This window comes from Mesocricetus auratus, unplaced genomic scaffold (genome assembly GCF_017639785.1).
Source record: "Mesocricetus auratus isolate SY011 unplaced genomic scaffold, BCM_Maur_2.0 Super-Scaffold_100027, whole genome shotgun sequence".
NCBI lineage: Eukaryota > Metazoa > Chordata > Mammalia > Rodentia > Cricetidae > Mesocricetus > Mesocricetus auratus.
The window spans coordinates 4387929-4408777 of NW_024429208.1; the positions used below are offsets into that span (position 1 = coordinate 4387929).

Below are 20849 nucleotides of genomic sequence, written 5' to 3' on the forward strand. Positions count from 1 at the left end.
CACTGCAGGTCAGGGACGCGTGTCCTCTGTTTGGCTTGGATGAGTCTGGGAATTCTCCAGTCTAGCAATCTCCAGCAGGTAAACACCAAGGTAGCCCCTAACAGTCAACCCTGTTTGAAGCATCCTTAGGGACGTTGACTGGACAGAGAAGGATGCATGGCCACAGATGTCCATGACGGTGTCCGTACAGAGCGTGGGGTCTAAATCTAAAAGAACTGCTCCCTCCCAGCTGCCTAGCTGGACATGCGCAGCTCACCGCTCAGTCTCCATCGCGGCAAGGCCTTGCTGTGAAAAGCCCTTTCAAGCACACCGTAAAAACTCCCGTGCTCGCCAGGCGGTGGCGGCGCACGCCTTTAATCCCAGCACTAGGGAGGCAGAGGCAGGCGGATCTCTGTGAGTTCGAGGCTGGGCTGGACCGATAGCCTCTGAAACAATACAGAGAAACCCTGTCTCGTAAAAAACAAAAAAAAAAAAAAAAAAAAAACTTCTGTGCTCAGCTGTATGTAAAGCCAAACATCCTAATAGCAAACCGCAAACAATCATAAGAGGAAACAACTGGAATTAATGTTTGTACCACATGAAACAAAGGATGGCTTGATAATAGCTGTCACAAGTCACCAGGGACATCTGCTTCCCTTTGCTAGTACAACTGAAACTCGGGACTGATTAGCAGTGGAGACACCACCTGGACGAAAAGAGGGGATCAGCACTGGAAGAGGCCGTCTCAAAAGGCCTTTGCCTACGCTAGCCAGCCGCTTGCCACAGGGGCGCCCCGGCAGCACCAGGCTCTTCCCGAGGATGGCGGAGTGCTCCCACCCCTCAGTGAGGGGCCACACACCGCCGGAGGAGGAATCTGCGTTCTGCCCCCACGTGCTAGCAGGGCAGTGGGAAAGAGCTGCAGCTCAAACAGCTTTACATAATATTAGGTCCACATTGCAGAAGGAGAGCCACTGGCCAGTCCTCTGTGGGGGCACAAGCCCGCAGCCCCAGCTTTCAGCAGGCTAAGGCAGGAAGGTTTTGGGTGCAGAGCTGCTTGGACTCAGGATGCAGAGAGGGCCAGCCAGACTATCTGGTGGACTGTTTCGAAAAGGAAAATTACTACTAAATAAACCCCTTAGTCCCAGTTTTGACTTGAGACACAAACCTGATGACAGCTGAGCAAACCTGTAATGACAAGCCCAGTGACAGCCTTGCCAAGGTGCCGGCACAGCAGAATCAGATCTCTGAAGAAAACATTTTGGGGAAAGGAGGGTTTCTTCTCTGTGTAGCCTTGGCTGTCCTGGAACTCACTCTAGACCAGGCTGGCCTTGAACTCACTGAGATCCACCTGCCTCTGCCTCCTCATGCTGGGATTAAAGGCGTGTGCCACCACAAGAAAAGCAATTTGAATGACACGGGACTTGTCCTCAGTCCACACAGCTCAGCACAGTGGCACATGTCTTTGTCTTGTAATCCCCAAACTTGGGGAGCTGAGGTAGGTGTACCATGAGGTGAGGTTACTCGGGTTCATGTCATGAGTTCCAGTGTTTCTGGACTACAGTAAGACCCTACACTTCGGCCGGGCGGTGGTGGCGCACGCCTTTAATCCCAGCACTCGGGAGGCAGAGGCAGGAGGATCTCTGTGAGTTCGAGGCCAGCCTGGTCTACAGAGTGAGTTCCAGGACAGCCTCCAAAACAACACAGAAAAACTCTGTCTCAAAAAAAAAAAAAAAGCCCAGAATCCTATGTAGTTGGCATCTTTTGGACCACCAAACACAGGCTTCGAATGCCCAACCTTAGCTTAGGCTTGTCCACCAGCTCTTTTAACTTAACCTGTTTCTCTTCGTCTGTGCTCTGCCCGGGACTTCTTACCTTTCTTTCATTCTGTATGTCCTGCGTTCCTGCTTCTTCCATGTCTGTCTGTCTGGCCCCTGTCATATCCCTGGTGTCTCCTTTTCTTCTAAGAGCCTAAATTCCTCCTCCTACCTACTCTCCCTGCCCAGAAGTCCTCCTGTCCCTCTTCCCTCACTATGGACTGCCCAGGTTTTTTATTGGGCAGGCAAGGTAAATCAACAGCACATCTTTAAACAATGTCACACACCTTTGCAAAAAGCTAAACTAACATCCTGCAACAATTCCACCTCACGAAAAGCAGTGTTCTTCAGGAGTGAACAAGAATCAGGGTGTTTGGGGGTGAGAGAAAATGAAAGAACTTTGTCACCAGAAACTGACCCCAAAAAGCTGGTGGGAAAGGTAGCCAAACAGAAACCTTGGGATAGCAGGAAGGTCAGCCACACAAACACCAACACTTTGATGAGAGGCTCGGCCTCTCCTGCCCTTACCTGTGTAGCAGTCAACGGCGTGGTCCACCAGGGCTCTAAGGGGCACGTGTGGGCACTGGTGCTCTACCCTCGGACTGGGGTCAGGTCATCAGGTTCCTCTGCCGGCTGGGCCATCTCACCATTTTAAGTGTCAGGGACAAAGGGACTCAAAGGGAACACTGAGAGGTCAAGTTTCTGTTATTGAAGTGGTAGATGGTGACTGAGACAAGTCACAAGCAAACTCAAAACTACCTCTTAAAAAAGAAGCTTCGGGGCCGGGCGTCGGTGGCGCACGCCTTTAATCCCAGCACTCGGGAGGCAGAGGCAGGCAGATCTCTGTGAGTTCGAGACCAGCCTGGACTACCAAGCGAGTTCCAGGGCAGCCTCCAAAGCCACAGAGAAACCCTGTCTCGAAAAACCAAAAAAAAAAAAAAAAAAAGGAAGAAGAAGCTTCGGAAGGAGAGACTACAGGTAAAATCACAGTGGTTTCTGATGCGGTCGGAATGCCGGGTGCAGCGGCGCTAGCACCTGTGACCCTGCACTTGGTCACAGATTCAAGGCTCGACTGGGCAACACCAAGACCCCATCTCAAGTCAAATAACAGAGGCAGGGAGGAAAAAAAAAACCAGAAAAATACAGTAACTAGAAAACAGCAGCAGACCTACACTCTAACAGTCACTTTCCTACCCAGGCATCTGTGTTGGCACAGAAGGCCCGAGGAAAGACTTGGGTTTCCGGTTTCTGAAGAAACCCTGCTATCCTGGCTGTGGGCTCCAATGCCGTGGGCATGAGGGGGGCGGAGCAGCTGAGCATGTGCCAAGAAAGGGCCTATCTGGCAGAGGAGGGCAGAGGAAGGGGCCTTACCACCAGAAGTTACCAATCCCTCCCAATAAACCCAAATTGTGGGGCAACCAGCGATTAGGGCAGACCCCTCATGGTTTAGTCACCTCCAGGTGACTTGATCAAATCCACAGCTGTGGCTTCAAGCTGTTGACACAAGAACCTTTTGGCTTCTTAAGCTTCATACCCAATCATAATATTAAATGTGAACGCTTTTCAAATATTGATCAGAAGACTAGTGCACCAAGCACAGTGACACGCCTGTAATCCCAGCACAAGGGTCAGGAATTTAAGGCCATTCTCAGCTGCACACGAGTTTGAGACCAGCTTGAGGAAGCCTTAAATAGACAATATAAACCACAATATACTGACAGTTTTGAAACACCAGAGAAAGGGGATAAGAAAGGGAATACAAGACCAGCAGGGTAGATTTTAAAATGTGATCCAGCAGGGCTGGAGAGGTGGGTAAGAGCCCTGGCTGCAGACACCCGAGTTCGGTTCCCAGCACCCACGTGGCGGCTCACAGGCAACTGTAAACCCCAGCTCCTCCAGAGCCAGGGTTCTCTCCTGGACACAGCACACACGCGGCGCACTTACGTGCAGGCAAACACTCATACGTGTTCAATTGTTTTCAGGAGTAATGTGACCCATAGAAGGCCACTTGCCCTGTGTGCATGCCCAAGGCCACGGTTGGGGGGGGCGTTAACCAGATGTCCCCCGGGAACTCATATCAAGTAACACTGGAGACAATATAAAGAGAGAGAGCTACCTAAGGAGGGTCAGGGACTAGAAGCTCTTGCCACCAAGGATGACAACCTGAGTTCAATCCCTGGAACCCAAATGCTGGGACAGAATGGGCTGTTGCACAAGTTGTCCTTCGACCTTCACAAGAAACCACATGTGCACCTACACGCACAATAAACAATCCTAAAGGTCTCTGAGCGTGGTGGCGCACGCCTTTAATCCCAACAGCGGGGAGGCAGAGGCAGGCGGATCTCTGTGAGTTCAAGGCCAGCCTGGTCTACAGAGCGAGTTCTAGAACAACCAGGGCTAACACACTGAGAAACCCTGTCTCAAAAAAACAAAAACCCTAAAGGTAGAGAAGATATGCTCATAAAGTAGACCTCAGAACAAATACAAGACAGAGTATCATTACAAAATGACAAAAGGTCACAGCATAGTAGGTGACACATGGGATGAAAACTGAAGAAAAAATTTTACAAACGGTCCATAAACACCGTGGACTGAGTACCTCCCAAATTCTGTGCTGACCTCCAAGCATGACACACAGGCAGTTTTCATGTGGCAAACTAGGGTTTTCGGGAGACAGAAACTGAAGTCCTGAGTCACTGGGTTTGTGGTTTATACAGGAGGGCTCTGGACCACGGCCTCCCGTCCTTTCCTCCCCGCCCCGTGTGCACAAACACGCAAGTGTCCCTACCAAGGAGAAAGTCCTCTGAGACCAGAGAGGGCGGCCACCTACGGCCCTGGAAAAGAGCCCTCACCACAAACTGGTCCCTCCTGGCCTTCGTCCCTGCATTCCCTCCCTCCACAACGATGAGAAATAAACTTCTATTGTTTAAGCCACCCGGTCTATGGCATTTACAACAAATACAAAAAAAAATAATAATAATAGTTAGAACCCTCCCTTCTGTGGGCTCCCACAATTGTAGATTGAATTTTGATTCCTGGGTGTGTGTGTGTGTGTGTGTGTGTGTGTGTGTGTGTGTGTGTGTGTGTGAATGCCATGTATATACACGCACCTGCAGAGACCAGAAGAAGGCTTTGGGTCCCCTGGAGCCGAAGTCACAGATGGTTGTAAGCCACCCAAAGGTGGGTGCCAGGAACCAGACCCTGGTCCTCTTAAAGAGCAGCAAAGCAAGCACTTTTAACTGATGAGCCCTCTCTCCAGCCCCTGAAAAGATGTTTAAAACGTGTTCATGTGTACGGACGCTTTGCCTGCACGTGTCTGCGCCATGTGCATGCTGCACCATGTTCATGTGTACGGACGCTTTGCCTGCATGTGTCTGCGCCATGTGCATGCTGCACCATGTTCATGTGTACGGACGCTTTGCCTGCACGTGTCTGCGCCATGTGCATACTGTGGCTGCAGAAGACGGACGAAGGCGCCAGATCCCCTGGAGCTGGAGTTGAGTGTTGGGAAGGCCGGGTGGTGGCGCACGCCTTTAGTCCCAGCGCTTGGGAGGCAGAGGGAGGCAGATCTCTGAGAGTTTGAGGCCAGCCTGGTCTACAGAGTTACACAGAGAAACCCTGTCTTGAAGGAAAACAAGTGTTGTGAGCACTGTACGGGTACTGGTCATCAGACTCCGGTCCTCTGGAAGAGCAGCCAATGCTCTCCGCAGCTGAGCCCTCTCTGCAGCCCTGTTTAATTATACAAAACCTAGATGTCTGCCACTCCCTAAGCAATACAGTACAGTTATTGGCATACCGTTCACCAAGAGGTCTTTGTATGTAACAACCACTTAAAGTGCACGGAAGGATCTGGGTAGGTTATGTGCAGTTCTAATGCCACTTCATATATGGGCTCATACAAACTTGTGAGTTTTGTTATTTGCAAGGGGTTCCTGGAATCTCTTGCCAATACTACAGGACAACTATATAGCTAGTGACTCCCATGTCCCTTTATCAGCCACTGATCAAAGTAGGCAGGGGGAAACAGGGTGTTGTAAACTTCTGGACTAACTACCAGGCTTGCTCAGACATGTGTCAATGCTCCAACCAACAAGGACAGAGTATGCATTCCGTCCCAAGTGCCCATGAGCCACACACCAAAAGGGAGTGAATTCTGGGGGGCCGCAGGACACGCCTTCACAAATTTAGAAGATTTAAAATTATATAGATTGGGACTGGAGAGATGGCTCAGAGGTCAAGAGCACTGACTGCTCTTCCAGAGGTCCTGAGTTCAGTTCCCAGCAGCCACATGGTGGCTCACAGCCGTCCGTAACAAGATCCGACGCCCTCCTGTCTGATGTATGCAAATAGAGCACTCACACAAAGAAGTGACACAAACTTAAAAGGAAAAAGAAAAATATCAAAGAGTTCCCACACATACATGAAGGTGTGCCTAATTCAGCAAAACCATAGGAAACAGGATTGACCGGCCTGTCTCCACACGTGACCCACGGGGCAGAAGTCACAAAATTCCACTTAAAGGAGAAACACTTTGGGACATGCGATACCCATACTTCAAAACTGTAAAACATAGCCGGGCGGTGGTGGCGTACTCCTTTAATCCCAGCACTTGGGAGGCTGAGGCAGGCAGATCTCATGAGTTCAAGGCCAGCCTGGTCTACAGAGTGAGTTCCAGGTCAAGCTCCAAAGCTACACAGAGAAACCCTGTCTTGGGGGAAAAAAAAAAGGTTCCCATCTCCACATGGACAAACAAGAAAAAAAATCTTAGAACTTCTGTGTTGGTTACTATAGACTTTAACTGCGAAATAGAGCAGGGCTCTCACGGGCCACTGCCTGGGCAGTGCTCACAGAGCCCTCCTTTCCAGATGTGGACTTCTGGAAACGGAACGGAGCTGAGCCTGTGTATTCCCTGAGGCCACCCCAAGCTGAGGCTCTGCAGTTACAAGACTGAGGATGACTTCGAGGGATCTATGTGGGGTCGCTCTGTTGACCACACTGCCGCCTATCTAAGAAGGCTCCCAGTGAGAAGCACGTCCCCGGGACACTCCCACCGCAGCTACCCACACTGGCAGAGCAAGGAGACTCGGAGTCACCTCTGTTGTGAGGGGTGGGTGTTCTAGACCTGCCTGTCCCAGCCTGAACTAGAGATAACCTAAGGGAGTGAGAGCCGGGAACGCCAGGGCCCGCTGGCTACGGGCAGGCGGGTGCGGCTTGTGGCCAACAGCTTCCCATTTTCCTGCAGTGCCTGCCCTGCGGGATGCTGCGGAAGGGGCTCCTGCTGTCCCTGACTCCCTGCTGGGGCACCTGAGACCCCCGGAGGAATCTAGCCCTGGGTGAATTTGCTTTCACAGTGTCCTCTCCTGGCTGGCTGAGCAACGTGAAGTCTCCGGGAAAGCGCTTCTTTCTCCTCGGAGACTCAGTCAGGTGCTTTACCCTGAGCTGACCCTAAGATGAACTCCAGGCACCCTGGCTGTCGTTGGTGACACTGCAGGCCGTGCAGCACAGGGCCCAGCCTCTGCTACGTCCTCACAGGAAGAATGGCAGCAGCCTGCTTGCCCTTCAGGTCACACATTTATTGGGGAGCAGGTGTGGGCTAGTTGGTGGTTGCTTGCACGCTTGACCCGTCAGCCCAGGTGTGCTGGCTGTGGGGGCGGGGGTGGGGGGCTCACTGCCCTGCTGGTCACCAGTGGCTGTCACTGCAGGAAGATGGGTCTTCTTCCTGGGCCCAAGGTGCCAGGCTCCGAGCTCCTGCTGTCAGAGACTCTCCACCCTGACGTGGCATGGGGAGATGAGGGGCTTTAAGATCTCTGTGTAGTAGGGGCCGAACACCTGCTGATTGTGCTGCGTGAGGCTCACAAACATTTGGCCCAGCTCTGCCAGCTCTGCTTCGATGAGAGCCAGGCCTCCAGGGAGGTCCACCAGGGATCGCTGCACGCCAAGAACCAGGCAGCATTTGAGGAACAAGTGGATACGCTGATCTGTGGGCAGGAAGAGAAGGAAAGGGCAGCTAGACCCGCTACTCAGCCACAGAGAAGGGGCCCGAATGGCTTGGGGGACAACTGCCTGGTTCTCACAGGTACTAGGTTACTGAGCTTCTAAGTACTCAAGACTGCTTAGCATCAGGGTGTGGCTCATACCCGTAATCCCAGAACACAGAGGCGGGGGTGGGGTATCACAAATAAGGCCAGCCTGAGATACATCTTGTGTCCAGGCCAACCTGGGCTACCATGTTAGGTCTAGAGGGTTTGACGGTAGACAAGAAATTGTCAACTGATTCCTCCAAATGGGGCTGGGGTCCACACTACAGACAACCGCTCTCTAACCCAAGCCAGCAGGTTTCCACTGGAGGGAGGGTGTGGATGCCCCCCCCAACACACACACAGACTCCTCAGTAGCCTTGAGTGACTTAACCAGGTTGTGGGGGACAGGATTCCTGGGTACAGGAAAGGACTGAAGTCTCAACCTGGAAACGCCCACATCCATGGCTGGGGCCCCTCCCTCCAGCATCGGCGGCGCCCACGCGCGGGCACGCTCACCAATGACATTGCGGACACAGTTCTCCTTCTTGGCGATGTTCTGGAGCTGTCCTATCAGAGACGCTGTGTTGTCGCTGGTCAGAGGGGCGAGGCCCATGCTCTTGAGACCCTGGTGGATCTCCTGGGTCACCTGCTCACTCACCGTGCACATGGTCTCCTCGGGCCTAGACCACAACAGAGGTGAGCTGTCACCCAGTAGGTACCACGGGGCCAGGGGCTGACCCCAGGCCCCTCCCTCAGTGCTCCCTCACCTTCTTCTGTCTCACTGAACCTTGTCAGCGCATCCGCGGACTAGGCCGGCTGACCCTGAATGCACCCCACCCCCCAACGTGGCTGGGTGGCTCCCCATGTCCCGATTCCGTTTGTCTTTTTGGAGACAGGGTTTCTCTTGTAGACCAGGCTGGCCTCCAGCTCACCGAGACCCTCCTGCCTCTGCCTCCCGAGTGCTGGGGTTAAAGGTGTGCGCCACCACCGCCACCAGCTCATGCCTGGCTTTTTCCCTAGAGCTCCTGTTGGGGATACGCCAGGTCCTCATGCTGGCTCAGCACCTTACCTTACCAGCTGAGCTGTTTCCCCAATTCCTCCATCCTAACCCTTTAAAAAAAAAAAAAGATGCCTGCAGCTCACCTGGAGTTAAATTCCTCCACCAGGGTCTTTGTTATTCGCTTCAGTTTATCCACAAACTGGGGCGAGCCAAACAGAACGCTGCCAGAGAAGCTACTGGCCACCAGCAGGACGGAGGCCAGGATGGTGAGATGGTTCCGCTGCAGCTCCAGCTCCTGCAGCCGGGTTCTGTCAGGCAGCAGGGTCTGAGGAGGAAGAAAAGCCATCAGACGGGGGCGGCCAAAGCACAAAAAGCTAAGACAAGGAAATGTCCCCATTCCCACCTCGGGAAAGTCTTCGCTGTCTGCGTCCCAGAGGAGAAGGTTCAGGAAGCCCTGGGACAGCACCATTGCGGGGCTGAGCGGCTCCTGGGCAGGAATGTCACTCGGGCCAGGCCCACTCGAGGAGTCCGGGGAGGCAGGGCCACTTGCGGGAGGAGTGATGAGGTCTGTGGCAGCCTGGGTCAGCCACTTGGTGGTGCTGTCCAGGAGGCCTACGACGAGAGGGCCGTGCAAGCGCCTTCAGTCCCCGGCCTCGGGTCACGGTTCTCTTCAGCCAGTGCCCTTGGTTCGTGTGGGGCTGAGGTGTGAGCATCGCCGCCAGTTTGGGGCTAGCCTGAGCTACACAATGAGCTCCAGAATAGCCAAGGCTAAAGAGTGTGAGACCCAATCTCAAAGCACTAAATCAACTACATTAAATGGCTAATCTGGGGCTGGAGAGATGGCTCGGCGGTTAAGAAGAGCACTGATTGTTCTTCCAGAGGTCCTGAGTTCAATTCCCGGCAACCACATGGTGGCTCACAACCACCTTGAATGAGATCTGGTGCCCTCTTCTGGCCTGCAGGCAGAAGACTGTATGCACAATAAATAAATAAAATATTTATAAATAAATAAATAGTTAGTCTGCCTTCTCCCTCCCTGTGTACAGAGAAACCACCTTCTTCCTATGAGGCAGAATACCCCGTTCATGAGTGTCAGCTTCGAGCCCGTGGCCTGGCCTCATACGTACTAGGCTCCTTGTTGAGACGCTCCTGGAACTGGGCCCGCTCAAATTGGATGGAGTGCTCCTGCAGCTGGGGCTGCAGGCTCTGGATGGTATAGTTCACCATGTCCATTTTCATCAGTCCCAGCACCTGGAAGATGCCCCTAATGCGGGAGAGAATAACTGTGCCACCATAGGGACCTCAAGGGAGGGAAGCCAGAAGGGTGGCCGAGGCCCCGGGCTCTCCAGTCTCCTCCACGCATGGAGGGACGGGCAGCCGAGACCAAGGCCCACAGTGAGTGGGCAGCACCCGGGAAAGAGCCACGCCCCTCTCCAGGCCCTCGATGCCCAGAGCTGGGCATGGCGGGGCACAGCAAAGGGCCCGCCACTGAGGGGGCCCAAGAGAGACAGACGCACTGGGAGCTCAAACCCCGCAAGGGCTACAGGGTAAGAGCCTATGGCAGAAACAAACACACCAGCACACTAAAACGGCAGCGTACTAAGCAACGCCACTCTCCGCTCAGCTCGCGAGGGGTGGTGTGTGTTTGAGTTTTAACTTGATGAGCGCACTTCCTAAACGCCACGCATCCACACATCAGAGGAGACGCGCCTCTGTCCCCCCTACAGTGTGTGAACTGAGGCCAGAGGAAAGTTGGGAGGAGACGTTTTTCATGCCTTGGAATTCTGTCTACTGCTGTGTCAGACAAAGGTCCTGTCAAACTAAGCATGACCCAAAGGTCCACTCTGGAAATGTGAACGCCAACAGGCCATGGAGGAGCAGGGTGTCATCTTCAGGAGGGAGACAAGTCCCAGTATCTATCTGTCAGCCCTGCCCAGCTCAGGCCCTGGGGCACGTCAGCTGACCGATAACCGAGTGTCACACACCTCAGCAGCCGCACGGGATCCGTGATGCTCTCCAGTTTCTGCACAGCTTCGTCTCGGACGGGCGCGCACAGCAAGACCATCGTGTTGAGAATGTACTTAGAGAGGTAGGTGACGTTCAAGTCCCCGCGCTCAGCTTGCTGATGGAGGAAGTCCATGTCCAGGGCTTCTTCGATCTCACTTTTTAGGCGGCTCTGACGGGGTAGCAGCAGCGACAACAGGATCTGCCAGGCAAGTCAGAGAGCACGTTGTCCCCGTGTCCAACCCTCTGCACACACCAGCCTGTGTCTTTTTAGAATCAGGGAGTTGCTGCAGACACCTTCTACGGAGCATTATCTTAGCTAGGGATAAGTCAGTTACAGAGTCAGATAAAGAGGTTGGCAAGGCCCAGGACCTCACGGAGCGCCCGCCCGGACACAGGCAGGGCGGGGCCGAGAGCACCGCGGTTCAGTTCCCAGGGCTCACTCACACGGCGCTCAGAGTCATCCGGAACTCCAGGCCAGGGGCTCTGGCCTCCCTGGCCTCTGCAAGCACAGGGCGCACTCAGGCAAACACCCCCACACAAAATACTTCTATTAACTAGCTTGTCGTGTTTTTTCCCGACACAGGGTTTCTCTGTGTAGCCCTGGCTGTCCTGAAACTTGCTCTGTAGACCAGGCTGGCCTCCAACTCAGAGATCTGCCTACCTCTGCCTCCTGAGAGCTGGAAATAAAAACAAATCTTATTTTAAAAAGAACCAGAAAATGTACTCTTAAGGTTTTTTAAAAAATTATTTCAGAGGGAGAAGACAGAGATGGGAAGAGCAGGAATGGGGTCCCTGACCTCCAAACGTGTGACCTCCTGGTGACTGGCCCTTATTTATCCCCATGTCCCCGCCCCCGCCCCTCCCCACACGACTCATGGAGTAAGAACGGAACCCTGACTATCCAGCTGAATCAAATGCTCTGTTGTCTCTGCCGAACCCAGCTGCCAGCGCCATGTGGTTCAAGACACCTGTTCCAGCTGGTAAACCTTCAGAGTCACCAACTCAGAGCTTCCTTGTTTCCAATCTGCCCTTCAGCGGCTGTCCTGGGAAGACAAGGGTGCCTCCCCAACAGACCCTCTCTCTCTCTCTCTCTCTCTCTCTCTCTCTTTCTCTCTCTTGCACACACAGTGTCTCCAAACACCACCACAAATAAAGCCCATTATTGACCTTTTTTTGACTTTGCAGGCAGGGTACACAACACAGCTCGATGCTGATGCTGTAGCTCACTCAGGACTGATGGGGGAAGTCCCATATGTGTGCTTATCTTATTGGTTGTTGGATAAAGCTCTGCTGGCCGATAGGACTTCCCCCATCATAGGCTTTCTATCTGATGCTCCAGGATTCTTCAGACGTTTTTACTGTTAGCCAGACTCCCCCCCCCCGTCATCTTACAGGAAGGCACTCACTCACCTCCTTGACCTCCTTGAGGAGTTCCAGAGCACAGCTGAAGTCAGGGGGCACAGATGACAGCTGCTCTTTCAGGTGGTCCCAGAAGTCACTGGGCATCGTCTCCTTGCCCTTGCCTTCCAGGCTACGAGAGGCCAAACACACACATCACTCACTGCAGGAGAAACTGTCCCGGCTCACAATCTCATCCCCAAAGAAAAAATGCCAGGAGCAATGGAGGGAGCACAGCAGGGAAGACTCACTGAAGGCTAGGTGTGACTTCAAGACGGCACCCTCAAAGGCAGAAACAAGTATAGCCCTGAGAGGAGCAGCGAGTCTGTGTGTGTGTGTGTGTGTGTGTGTGTGTGTGGTGTGTACTGTCACACAACACTGACTTTATTAATAATTGTGGTGGCCGGCTGGAGAGATGGCTCAGAGGTTAAGAGCACTGGTTGTTCTTCCAAAGGTCCTGAGTTCAATTCCCAGCAACCACATGGTGGCTCAAAACCATCTGTACTGACATCTGGCACCCCCTTCTGGACTGCAGGTGTATGTGCAGACAGAATACTACATCATAAATCTAAAAACAATTAATTGTGGTGGCACTATTAGGAGGTGTGGCTTTGTTGGAATAAGCGTGGTCTTTTGGAGGAAGCATGCCACTGTGGGGGTGAGTGGGCTTTGAGGTTTCCTCTGCTCAAGCTTTTACTCAGCAGGACACTCAGGCCACTTCTGGTTTCCTGCAGATCAAACATGTGGGACTCTCAGCTCGCTCAACATGTCTGTCTGCATGCTGCCATGTTATACCATGACGACAATGGGTGAACCTTTGAAACTGTGAGTCACCGCAATTAAATGTTTTTCCTTTGTAAGAGTTGCCGTGGTCATGGTGTCTCTCCACATCAATGGTCATCCTAACTAAGATGCTCTTACTTATTTACTGATTGGGAAGGGGCACATGTGGGTCCCAGGAATTCAGCTTGGGTTGTCAGAGTCATCAACGTCTCCTGCCCACATGAGTCACACTAAGTAATAATGTCAGGAAGTCAATTAGAGAAAATACAAAAGCCAACACCTGCTTGATGATAAACCCTTCTCTTGCGAGTGGCAATCAACCTTGGAAACTTCGTGACCTCTCTCCATCAAACCTGTAATTGAAAGAACTTCTGGTGGAGCCGGGTGGTGGTGGCGGCGGCGACGCATGCCTTTAATCCCCACACCTGCAAGCAGAGGCAGGTGGATCTCTGTGAGTTGAGGCCGTCCTGGTCCACAGAGTGAGTTCCAGGACAGCCAGGGTAACTCAGAGAAACCCTGTCTGAAAAATTAAATTAAAACAAACAACCCCCACACACAAAACTACAAAGAAACAGCTTGTGGTTTGCACAAACAAACAAACAGACACACAATTGTTTATTGAGCAGGTTTTCTTCTTGCCTCTAGAGCCCCGGCAGAGCCTGTCCTCCCTAGAGGTAACACACGGACATTCGTGGAGAACACTAACATTATTTGGTTTTCGAAGACAGTAGTTCCCTGATCTTTGGGATTTCACAGACTAGTAAAATTTCCAAGATTTTAAGATTAAAGATCTCAACTTGCCAGTTATTAGTGTTGTCAAGTATGGACAAGAAATTCTACTCTAGGACTACCCAGACCCAGTTCTATAACTAATGAATCAGGGGAATGGAAAACAGGGTCTCGTGGTGCTGATTGCACAACTTTTGTAAATGTATGTATTTTAAAATGGTTACTCTTGCACAGCGGTGTGTGCAAAGGACAGTTGTGGGGTCGGGTCTCGCCTCCCACACTCCCCGGGTGCCTGAGATTCGGCTCAGACTTGTATCGAGGGCTCAACCGCTGAGCTGTCTCACTGGCCTGGAAAGGTAGAATTTTTCTATATTAACAGATTAAGAGCCGGGCGGTGGTGGCGCACGCCTTTGATCCCAGCACTGGGGAGGCAGAGGCAGGCGGATCTCTGTGAGTTAAGACCAGTCTGGTCTACTGAGCGAGTTCCAGGACAGCCTCCAAAACCCAATATCCGAAATCTTAAAAAGGAATCTGCTTAGACCCTCGGGAGTTATTTTACCGATGGCGTTAACCATCTCAAACGATGTTTGCAAACTTCCACCAAACCCCAACTGTCCTGACCACCACCAGCCCCAGCGTGCGGATGAACAAACCCTGTTACACCTGGGTCCTGCTTCAAACTCATTTTGTTGATCAGCAGCGACCCCGCGTGGCCACGGCAACCTGGGCGCGTGCGTGCGAGCGAGCGGTGCACGCCCTCGGGGACCCCGCCGCAGCGGATGCCCCGAGCTCGGGGCTAAGGGACACGAGGACGGCGGTCGACAGTTGAACCTACGTGATCGGTGGCCCTGGGCGCTGCTCGTGTCCTCCCGGGTGTGTCCCGTGTGGGGCTCACGGGGGGGCGCCGTCTGCCGTGCTGGTCCCCTTCCGAGCCGCCCTCTCCTTCACGTCTGGCATCCTGGTGGTGCTGGTGTCTGGGTGGGCGACAAACGTTGGAAACCGCTCAAGGCCGGGGGGGAACCGGCGCTGGCAGGGGGAGCAAACCGCAAGGCGAGCCCTCCGCCGCGCTGGGTCAGCGCCCCTTTCCCTTCACCCCACGTCCCTCTCCACTGACCCTCGCCTCTCCCCCCCACCTCTCCTACCCAGCCCTTCCCCTTTTATCTCCCCTCCCCTTCCCCTCCTCCTCTTGTCCTTCCCTACCCGTCCACACTATCCCCTGCTGTCCCTCCCCTTCCCCTGCTGTCCCTCCCCTTCCCACCTGTCCCTCCCCTTCCCCTGCTCGCCTTCCCCTGCACCCCCTTGCTCCCCCATCGCCCCGCTGCCTTCACCACCTCCTCCGCCGGCCCGCCCACTCTGGCTGGTTCTCCGGCGCCGGGCAGGCAGGGCGGCTCGGGCTAAACCACCTGGGAGAGCGGGGCAGGGGCGGGGCCTTGGAGATGGGCGGAGCCACTGAGCCCCCGGTTGGGCGGTCACGCGCACCTCCCACCCGCGGCCGTGGTCCCGCTGGGGACCTGGAAACAAACCGCCTAGGTGTCCTGGCAACGCGCACGTGCGCGGCCCTCCCCCTCCCGCGCGGCTCGAGCCTCGCCACCGGCCACGGGCCACCTGCGGCCACTCTTGCCGAGCACCGAGGAGGGGAGCGGGCCTTGAACTTCAGACCCCCTGGGGTCACCGGTGTGAACCACCGTGAAGGGTTCGTGTGCTGGGGATGGAAGGGGCCTCGCACTCCACTGACTGAACTCAGGGTCCTAGTTGCGGGCTGGAGAGATGGCTCAGCGGTTAGAGGACCACAGTTGAGTCCCATCTGAGCACAGCCACCTGTAACTCCAGTGTCAGGGCATCCGACGCCCTCTTCTGACCTCCTGGGGGCACTGCGTGCCTGTGGTGCACTTACACAAACGCAGGCAAGACACCCCTGCGCATAGATTATAGAAGCTTTTTTGTTTTGCTTTTTGAGGCAGGGTTTCTCTGTGTAGCCTTAGCTGTTGTGAAGCTCGCTCTGTAGACTGGGCTGTCCTTAAACTCAGAGATCCTCCTGCCTCTGCCTCCAGAGTGCTGGGATTAAAGGCACGTGCTAGCCCCTGCCCCACCCCCAGTTAGGGCTGTAGCTTGTCTGGTTGCCCTGGGTTCGCTTCTCGGCATAGCTTAAACCAGGCGTGGTGACACATGCCTGTAATCCCAACATTCAGGGTGTGCAGGCAGGAAGGCTAATTGTGAGCTCCTTGGCAGCCTGGGACAAGTGAGATCCTGTGTGCCTCGCAAAGAGAAATGAGCTTAAAGGGAAGGAAAGGAGAAACCGCAGGCTCTGGTCGCTGGCCAACTCCCAGTCCCCGTGCAGAGAGCCCCACATCAGCCCGAAGAACCTCTGTCTGCAGTTCTTGCCTTGTTAATGCCGAGTGTGAATTTCATGAACAGCTCATAGTGTTGAGGCAGAAAACTGTGAAGAGAAAGGAAGGTTTCACTCTAAAAGCCCATGATTCTGGGACTCCAGAACAGAGTATCACCAGCCATCCAAACTGTCCCTGACATACATTAAATGACATCTCCCTCCAGCTCTCCACTGTGAGGCAGCCTGGCCTCAGACCTGTCAAGAGTGGACGGAAGCTGCACTGTGACGTCACACTGTTTCACTGTCACATAATGAGGTACTGTTGACCTCTCTTAACGGAACACGCAAGGCCTGGAAAGATGCCACCCAAAGGGCAGCTCACAGATACGATGCCCTCTTATGCCTCTAAGGGCTCTTACATGCACCCAGCACACAAACTCACACAGACACACACACAGCACACAAACTCACACAGGCACACACACACACACACACAGCACACATAAACTCACACAGGCACACACACAGCACACATAAACTCATACAGGCACACACATAGCACACATAAACTCACACAGGCACACACAGCACACAGCACACATAAACACACAGGCACACACACAGCACACATAAACTCACACACACACAGCACACATAAACTCACACAGCACACAAGCTCATACAGGCACACACACACAGCACACATAAACACACACACACAGCACACATAAACTCACACAGCACACATAAACTCACACAGCACACACACAGCACACATAAACTCACACAGGCATGTACACACACATACACACAAATAGCACATAGAGACTGGAGAGATAGTTCAACTGTTAAGACACTGGGACCACCGGGGAGTTCCCAGCACTCACATAGTGGGTGACAAACGTCTGTAACTCCAGTTCCAGGTTATCTGGTACCCTCTTCTGGCCTCTGTGAGCCTTAGGCATATACTTGATATACACACATACGTATACATATGCAGACAAGACACCAAAATCTTTTTAAATTTAAAAATTCTTTTTGTTTTGTTTTTCAGATAGGGTTTCTCTGTGTAGCTCTGGCTGTCCTGGAACTCACTCTGTAGACCAGGCTAGCCTCAAACCCAGATCCGCCTGCCTCTGCCTCTCCACTGCTGGGATTAAAGGCGTGCGCCACCACACCACATCAAAAAAGTAATCCCTGAAAGAAAAATTCATAATTCCATTTGGGTATTTAAATGTCTGGGAGAAAAAATTTAAATAATATCACCCCCCCATAAGAATAGCATTGCTATAAAGATTTCCCTAGATGCCTAACTCTCCTAGGAATTCCTTTTTTACTCATGAAATAGCTCTCCTTAATATCTAAATTCAATCCCAGGACTCCTATCATGGAAGGACGGGCACAAGCTATAGACGGACACATTCATACACATACACACAAATAAGGTAAATGTCATTAAAAGTTTTAGAATCGAACTTCTCCTGGAGGGCTGTGGGGAGAAAGCAGTGTGGGCACTGGGAGGGGGGAGGGGCTGCCGAGGGGAGGGGCTGCCGGGGGAGGGGCTGAAGCTACAAGAATCGCCCTATAGGGTCAGGCATGGGGCAGATTCCATGATCCGTATCATTAGTGGTTCTCAGAACTAACCAGGCAAGAGTCGAGGGGCTAGAACTATGAGATGAGATAGGCCTCCTTCCCTTCGGGCTTTCGTTAATAGCTGACTTGTCCATTAATGGTTTACTGGGTGCGTCTACATTCCAAACGCATACGACCGTCACGTGCAAATAGGCAAAAGTGGGCGTTGCGTTGGACTGTCCCCAGGTAGGAGGTAAGATGACAGTGATTTCAGAGGGTGACCAAAGGCGTGGGTTGGGCAAGGTCTTGACTTTTTTTTTTTAATTAGTTGAGACAGGGTTTCTCTGTGATATCCTTCGATGTCCTGGATCTCGCTCTGTAGACCAGGCTGGCCTCAAACTCACAGAGATCCGCCTGCGTCTGCCTCACAAGCGCTGGGATTAAGGTGTGCGTCACCACTGCCCACCAAAGGTCTTGATCACAGGCCTCTATGAATTCACACTGCCTGACTCTGAGAAACCGTCTACCCATGAGGAGACCTAACACACAGTGGCTTGGTGAACTCTTCAGTAGGGATACAAGAGAAGTGCGACCCAGAGAAATGAACTGGGTGTCCCAGATGATCGGGTCAGGTCAATTTTAGCCTTTGTCTGGGATTCCAAGCATATACGACTTCCTGTAAGGCCTTTGAAGCTGTCTGCCTAGCTCGTCCTCCTCCTCCTCCTCAGGCCATCTTTAAACTCTCGAATGGTGACCGGATTCTCCCTACCAGTCAGCGGGGACCACCCCCTCCTTGCTCCCTGTTAAAGTACCGAAACCTCAGAGACAGGGGAGGCGTTGGTACATGCAGCCTACCGTAGCAAGTAAAAGTGATGCTTGCCCTCACGCTCAAGCGTGCCCACAGCTGTCCCGCCCAAAGCTCACCTGACTGAGGCGGGGCCTCCTTCGTAGTTCAGCCTCGGGAGGAACTCACTCGATAGGCCCAGGCCGGCCTCACACCTATGATCCTCCTGCCTCAGCCTCTGAGTGGTTAGGGCTGCAGCCATGCATGTGCCGTTTCTCCTGGCTCCAGGCTTCACTTTGTATACACGACGCCATTTTATATTTATCTTCTAGCCGTAAGATCTCTGGTTGGTTTTGTTTGCTGAGACCGAGTCTTCCTCTGTAGCCCTGGCTGGCCTCACACCCCGTATGTAGCCCAGGTTTCCTCTTACCTCTGCCTCCCACGTTGTGAGGTTACGGGTGTGCGACACCACACCTGCCCTCCACGAGCACTGCGACCCTCCAGCCCAACTTGCCTCAGAATTGCTGTCCTGGGAGGAAGGTCTAACCTGTGCTAGTTTGAGAGCCTCTGTGTCTCCATGTCCCCACACCCCAGCCTGAGAGATAGGCTATGGACGTGCAGGGCCCACCTCAGCCCGCCGGTTCATACCCACAATCCCAGGACTTGGGAAGTAGGAGCAGGAGGACCAGAAGTTCACGAGGCCAGCCCGGGTCACAGGAGAACCTGTTGCAGAAAGAGAAAGAGAGAGAGAGAGAGAGAGAGAGAGAGAGAGAGAGAGGGAGGGAGGGAGGGAGGGAGGGAGGGAGGGAGGGAGGGAGGGAGGGAGGGAGGGAGAGGGAGAGTGGAGAGAGAGGAGAGAGAGGAGAGAGAGAGGGAGAGAGGAGAGAGAGAGAGGAGAGAGAAGAGAGAGAGGGGGGAGAGAGAGGGAGAGAGGAGAGAGGGGAGAGAGAGAGGGAGAGAGAGAGAGAGAGGAGAGAGAAGAGAGAGAGGATGAGAGAGAGAGAGAGAGAGAGAGAGAGAGAGAGAGAGAGAGAGAGAGAGAGAGGGAGAGAGAGTGGAGAGAGAGAGAGGAGAGAGAGGAGAGAGAGGAGAGAGAGAGAGAGAGAAGAGAGAGAGAGAGGAGAGAGAGTGGAGAGAGAGAGGAGAGAGAGGGGGAGAGAGAGTGGAGAGAGAGAGAGGAGAGAGAGAGGGAGAGAGAGGAGAGAGTGGAGAGAGAGAGGAGAGAGAGAGAGAGAGAGAGAGAGAGAGAGAGAGAGAGAGAGAGAGAGAGAGAGAGAGAGAGACAGAGAGAGAGAGAGAGAGAGAGAGAGAGAGAGAGAGAGAGAGAGAGAGAGAGAGAGAGAGAGAGAGAGAGAGAGAGAGAGAGAGAGAGAGAGAGAGAGAGAGAGAGAGAGGGAGGGAGGGAGGGAGACAGGGGCTGGGGGCAGAGGGAGAAAGAGATGAAGATCAGTGACAGGTAGGTGCAGCTACCCTCCAGTGTCTCAGCCACCCCCACAGGGCGAGGCTGCGCGTCAGCCCAGGAGTTAGCGCCTCCTCTCCTTGTAAACACGAGCTTGCCCGCACTGCCTCTCTCGGAGGCAAAGCACCCGAAGGCTAGTCGTACACACAAAGGTGTTGCGGGAAAACAAAGCAAGGACGGTCAAGAAACAACCCTACGCGGGACACAGAAGTTCAGATTTCAAAAGAAATCCTCAGTGCAGACGGGGAAGCTAAAGCCATACAGAAACCATCTAATTTTACCCAAGCGGTCCTGGGCTCGGGAGGCTAAATGACTGGGTTAGGGTCGCCACCGGTTTATGGAAACTCTGAGAGAACAGCCCATAGCCCGGTCTGTTTACTGTGTGATGTACAGCTTTGCAAGGAGTAAAGGCTAACGCCGTAAATAAATATTTACATCCCTGAAGGGAAAACATGTAAATGATAGTGCACAGGATGGAAGAAGTAAGGGCTGGAGCTGGAGGCCAAGCCCGTCAAGCCCTCTGGAAGATAAACAGCCATCTAAAGTGGGTAGGGACTCTAAACACAGGGCGGGGCATTGGGATGGAACCAGGCTACACTGGGACCTCTCTCAGCACACAGAACCGCACGTCCAAACTGTTTGTTTTAGTCTCTTGACAGATGTGTGTCTTTCCACAGACGCCCCCCCCCCCAAGATTATGAGAAAGGCTGAGGAAATCTGGGCGTGGCCTGGAGGTCGTCCCTAAGAGTCAAAGGGAAGGTGATGAAGTGTGTAGGCAGCCTTTGGAGGAGGCTCAGAGCACAGGACAAAGAAGGTTCTGGAGCTAGCAATGCCTGTCTACCTACCCCAGGGCCTTGCCTCTAGTACGCTTCCCCAGCTCCCTCACCCTGTGAGCCTCGCCTCACCCCGTGGGCCTCACCCCTCAGAGCAGCTCCTCACCCTGTGGGCCTCACCCCTCAGAGCAGCTCCTGGGCC

The 20849-nt window shown here is 53.4% G+C and overlaps 1 protein-coding gene across 1 annotated transcript; it reads right to left on the minus strand.

Annotated features, from left to right (window-relative positions):
* Positions 1-7345: 7345 nt before the first annotated feature.
* Positions 7346-16345, minus strand: Tcp11 (t-complex 11). Its single transcript, XM_013124315.3, is given in 12 exon segments — positions 7346-7771; positions 8330-8493; positions 8957-9138; positions 9217-9425; positions 9941-10077; positions 10799-11019; positions 12231-12351; positions 13282-13354; positions 14566-14629; positions 14631-14704; positions 16113-16167; positions 16262-16345. Coding segments are annotated over 10 exon segments (1452 nt in total). The 5' UTR covers positions 14688-14704; positions 16113-16167; positions 16262-16345; the 3' UTR covers positions 7346-7547.
* Positions 16346-20849: the final 4504 nt, after the last annotated feature.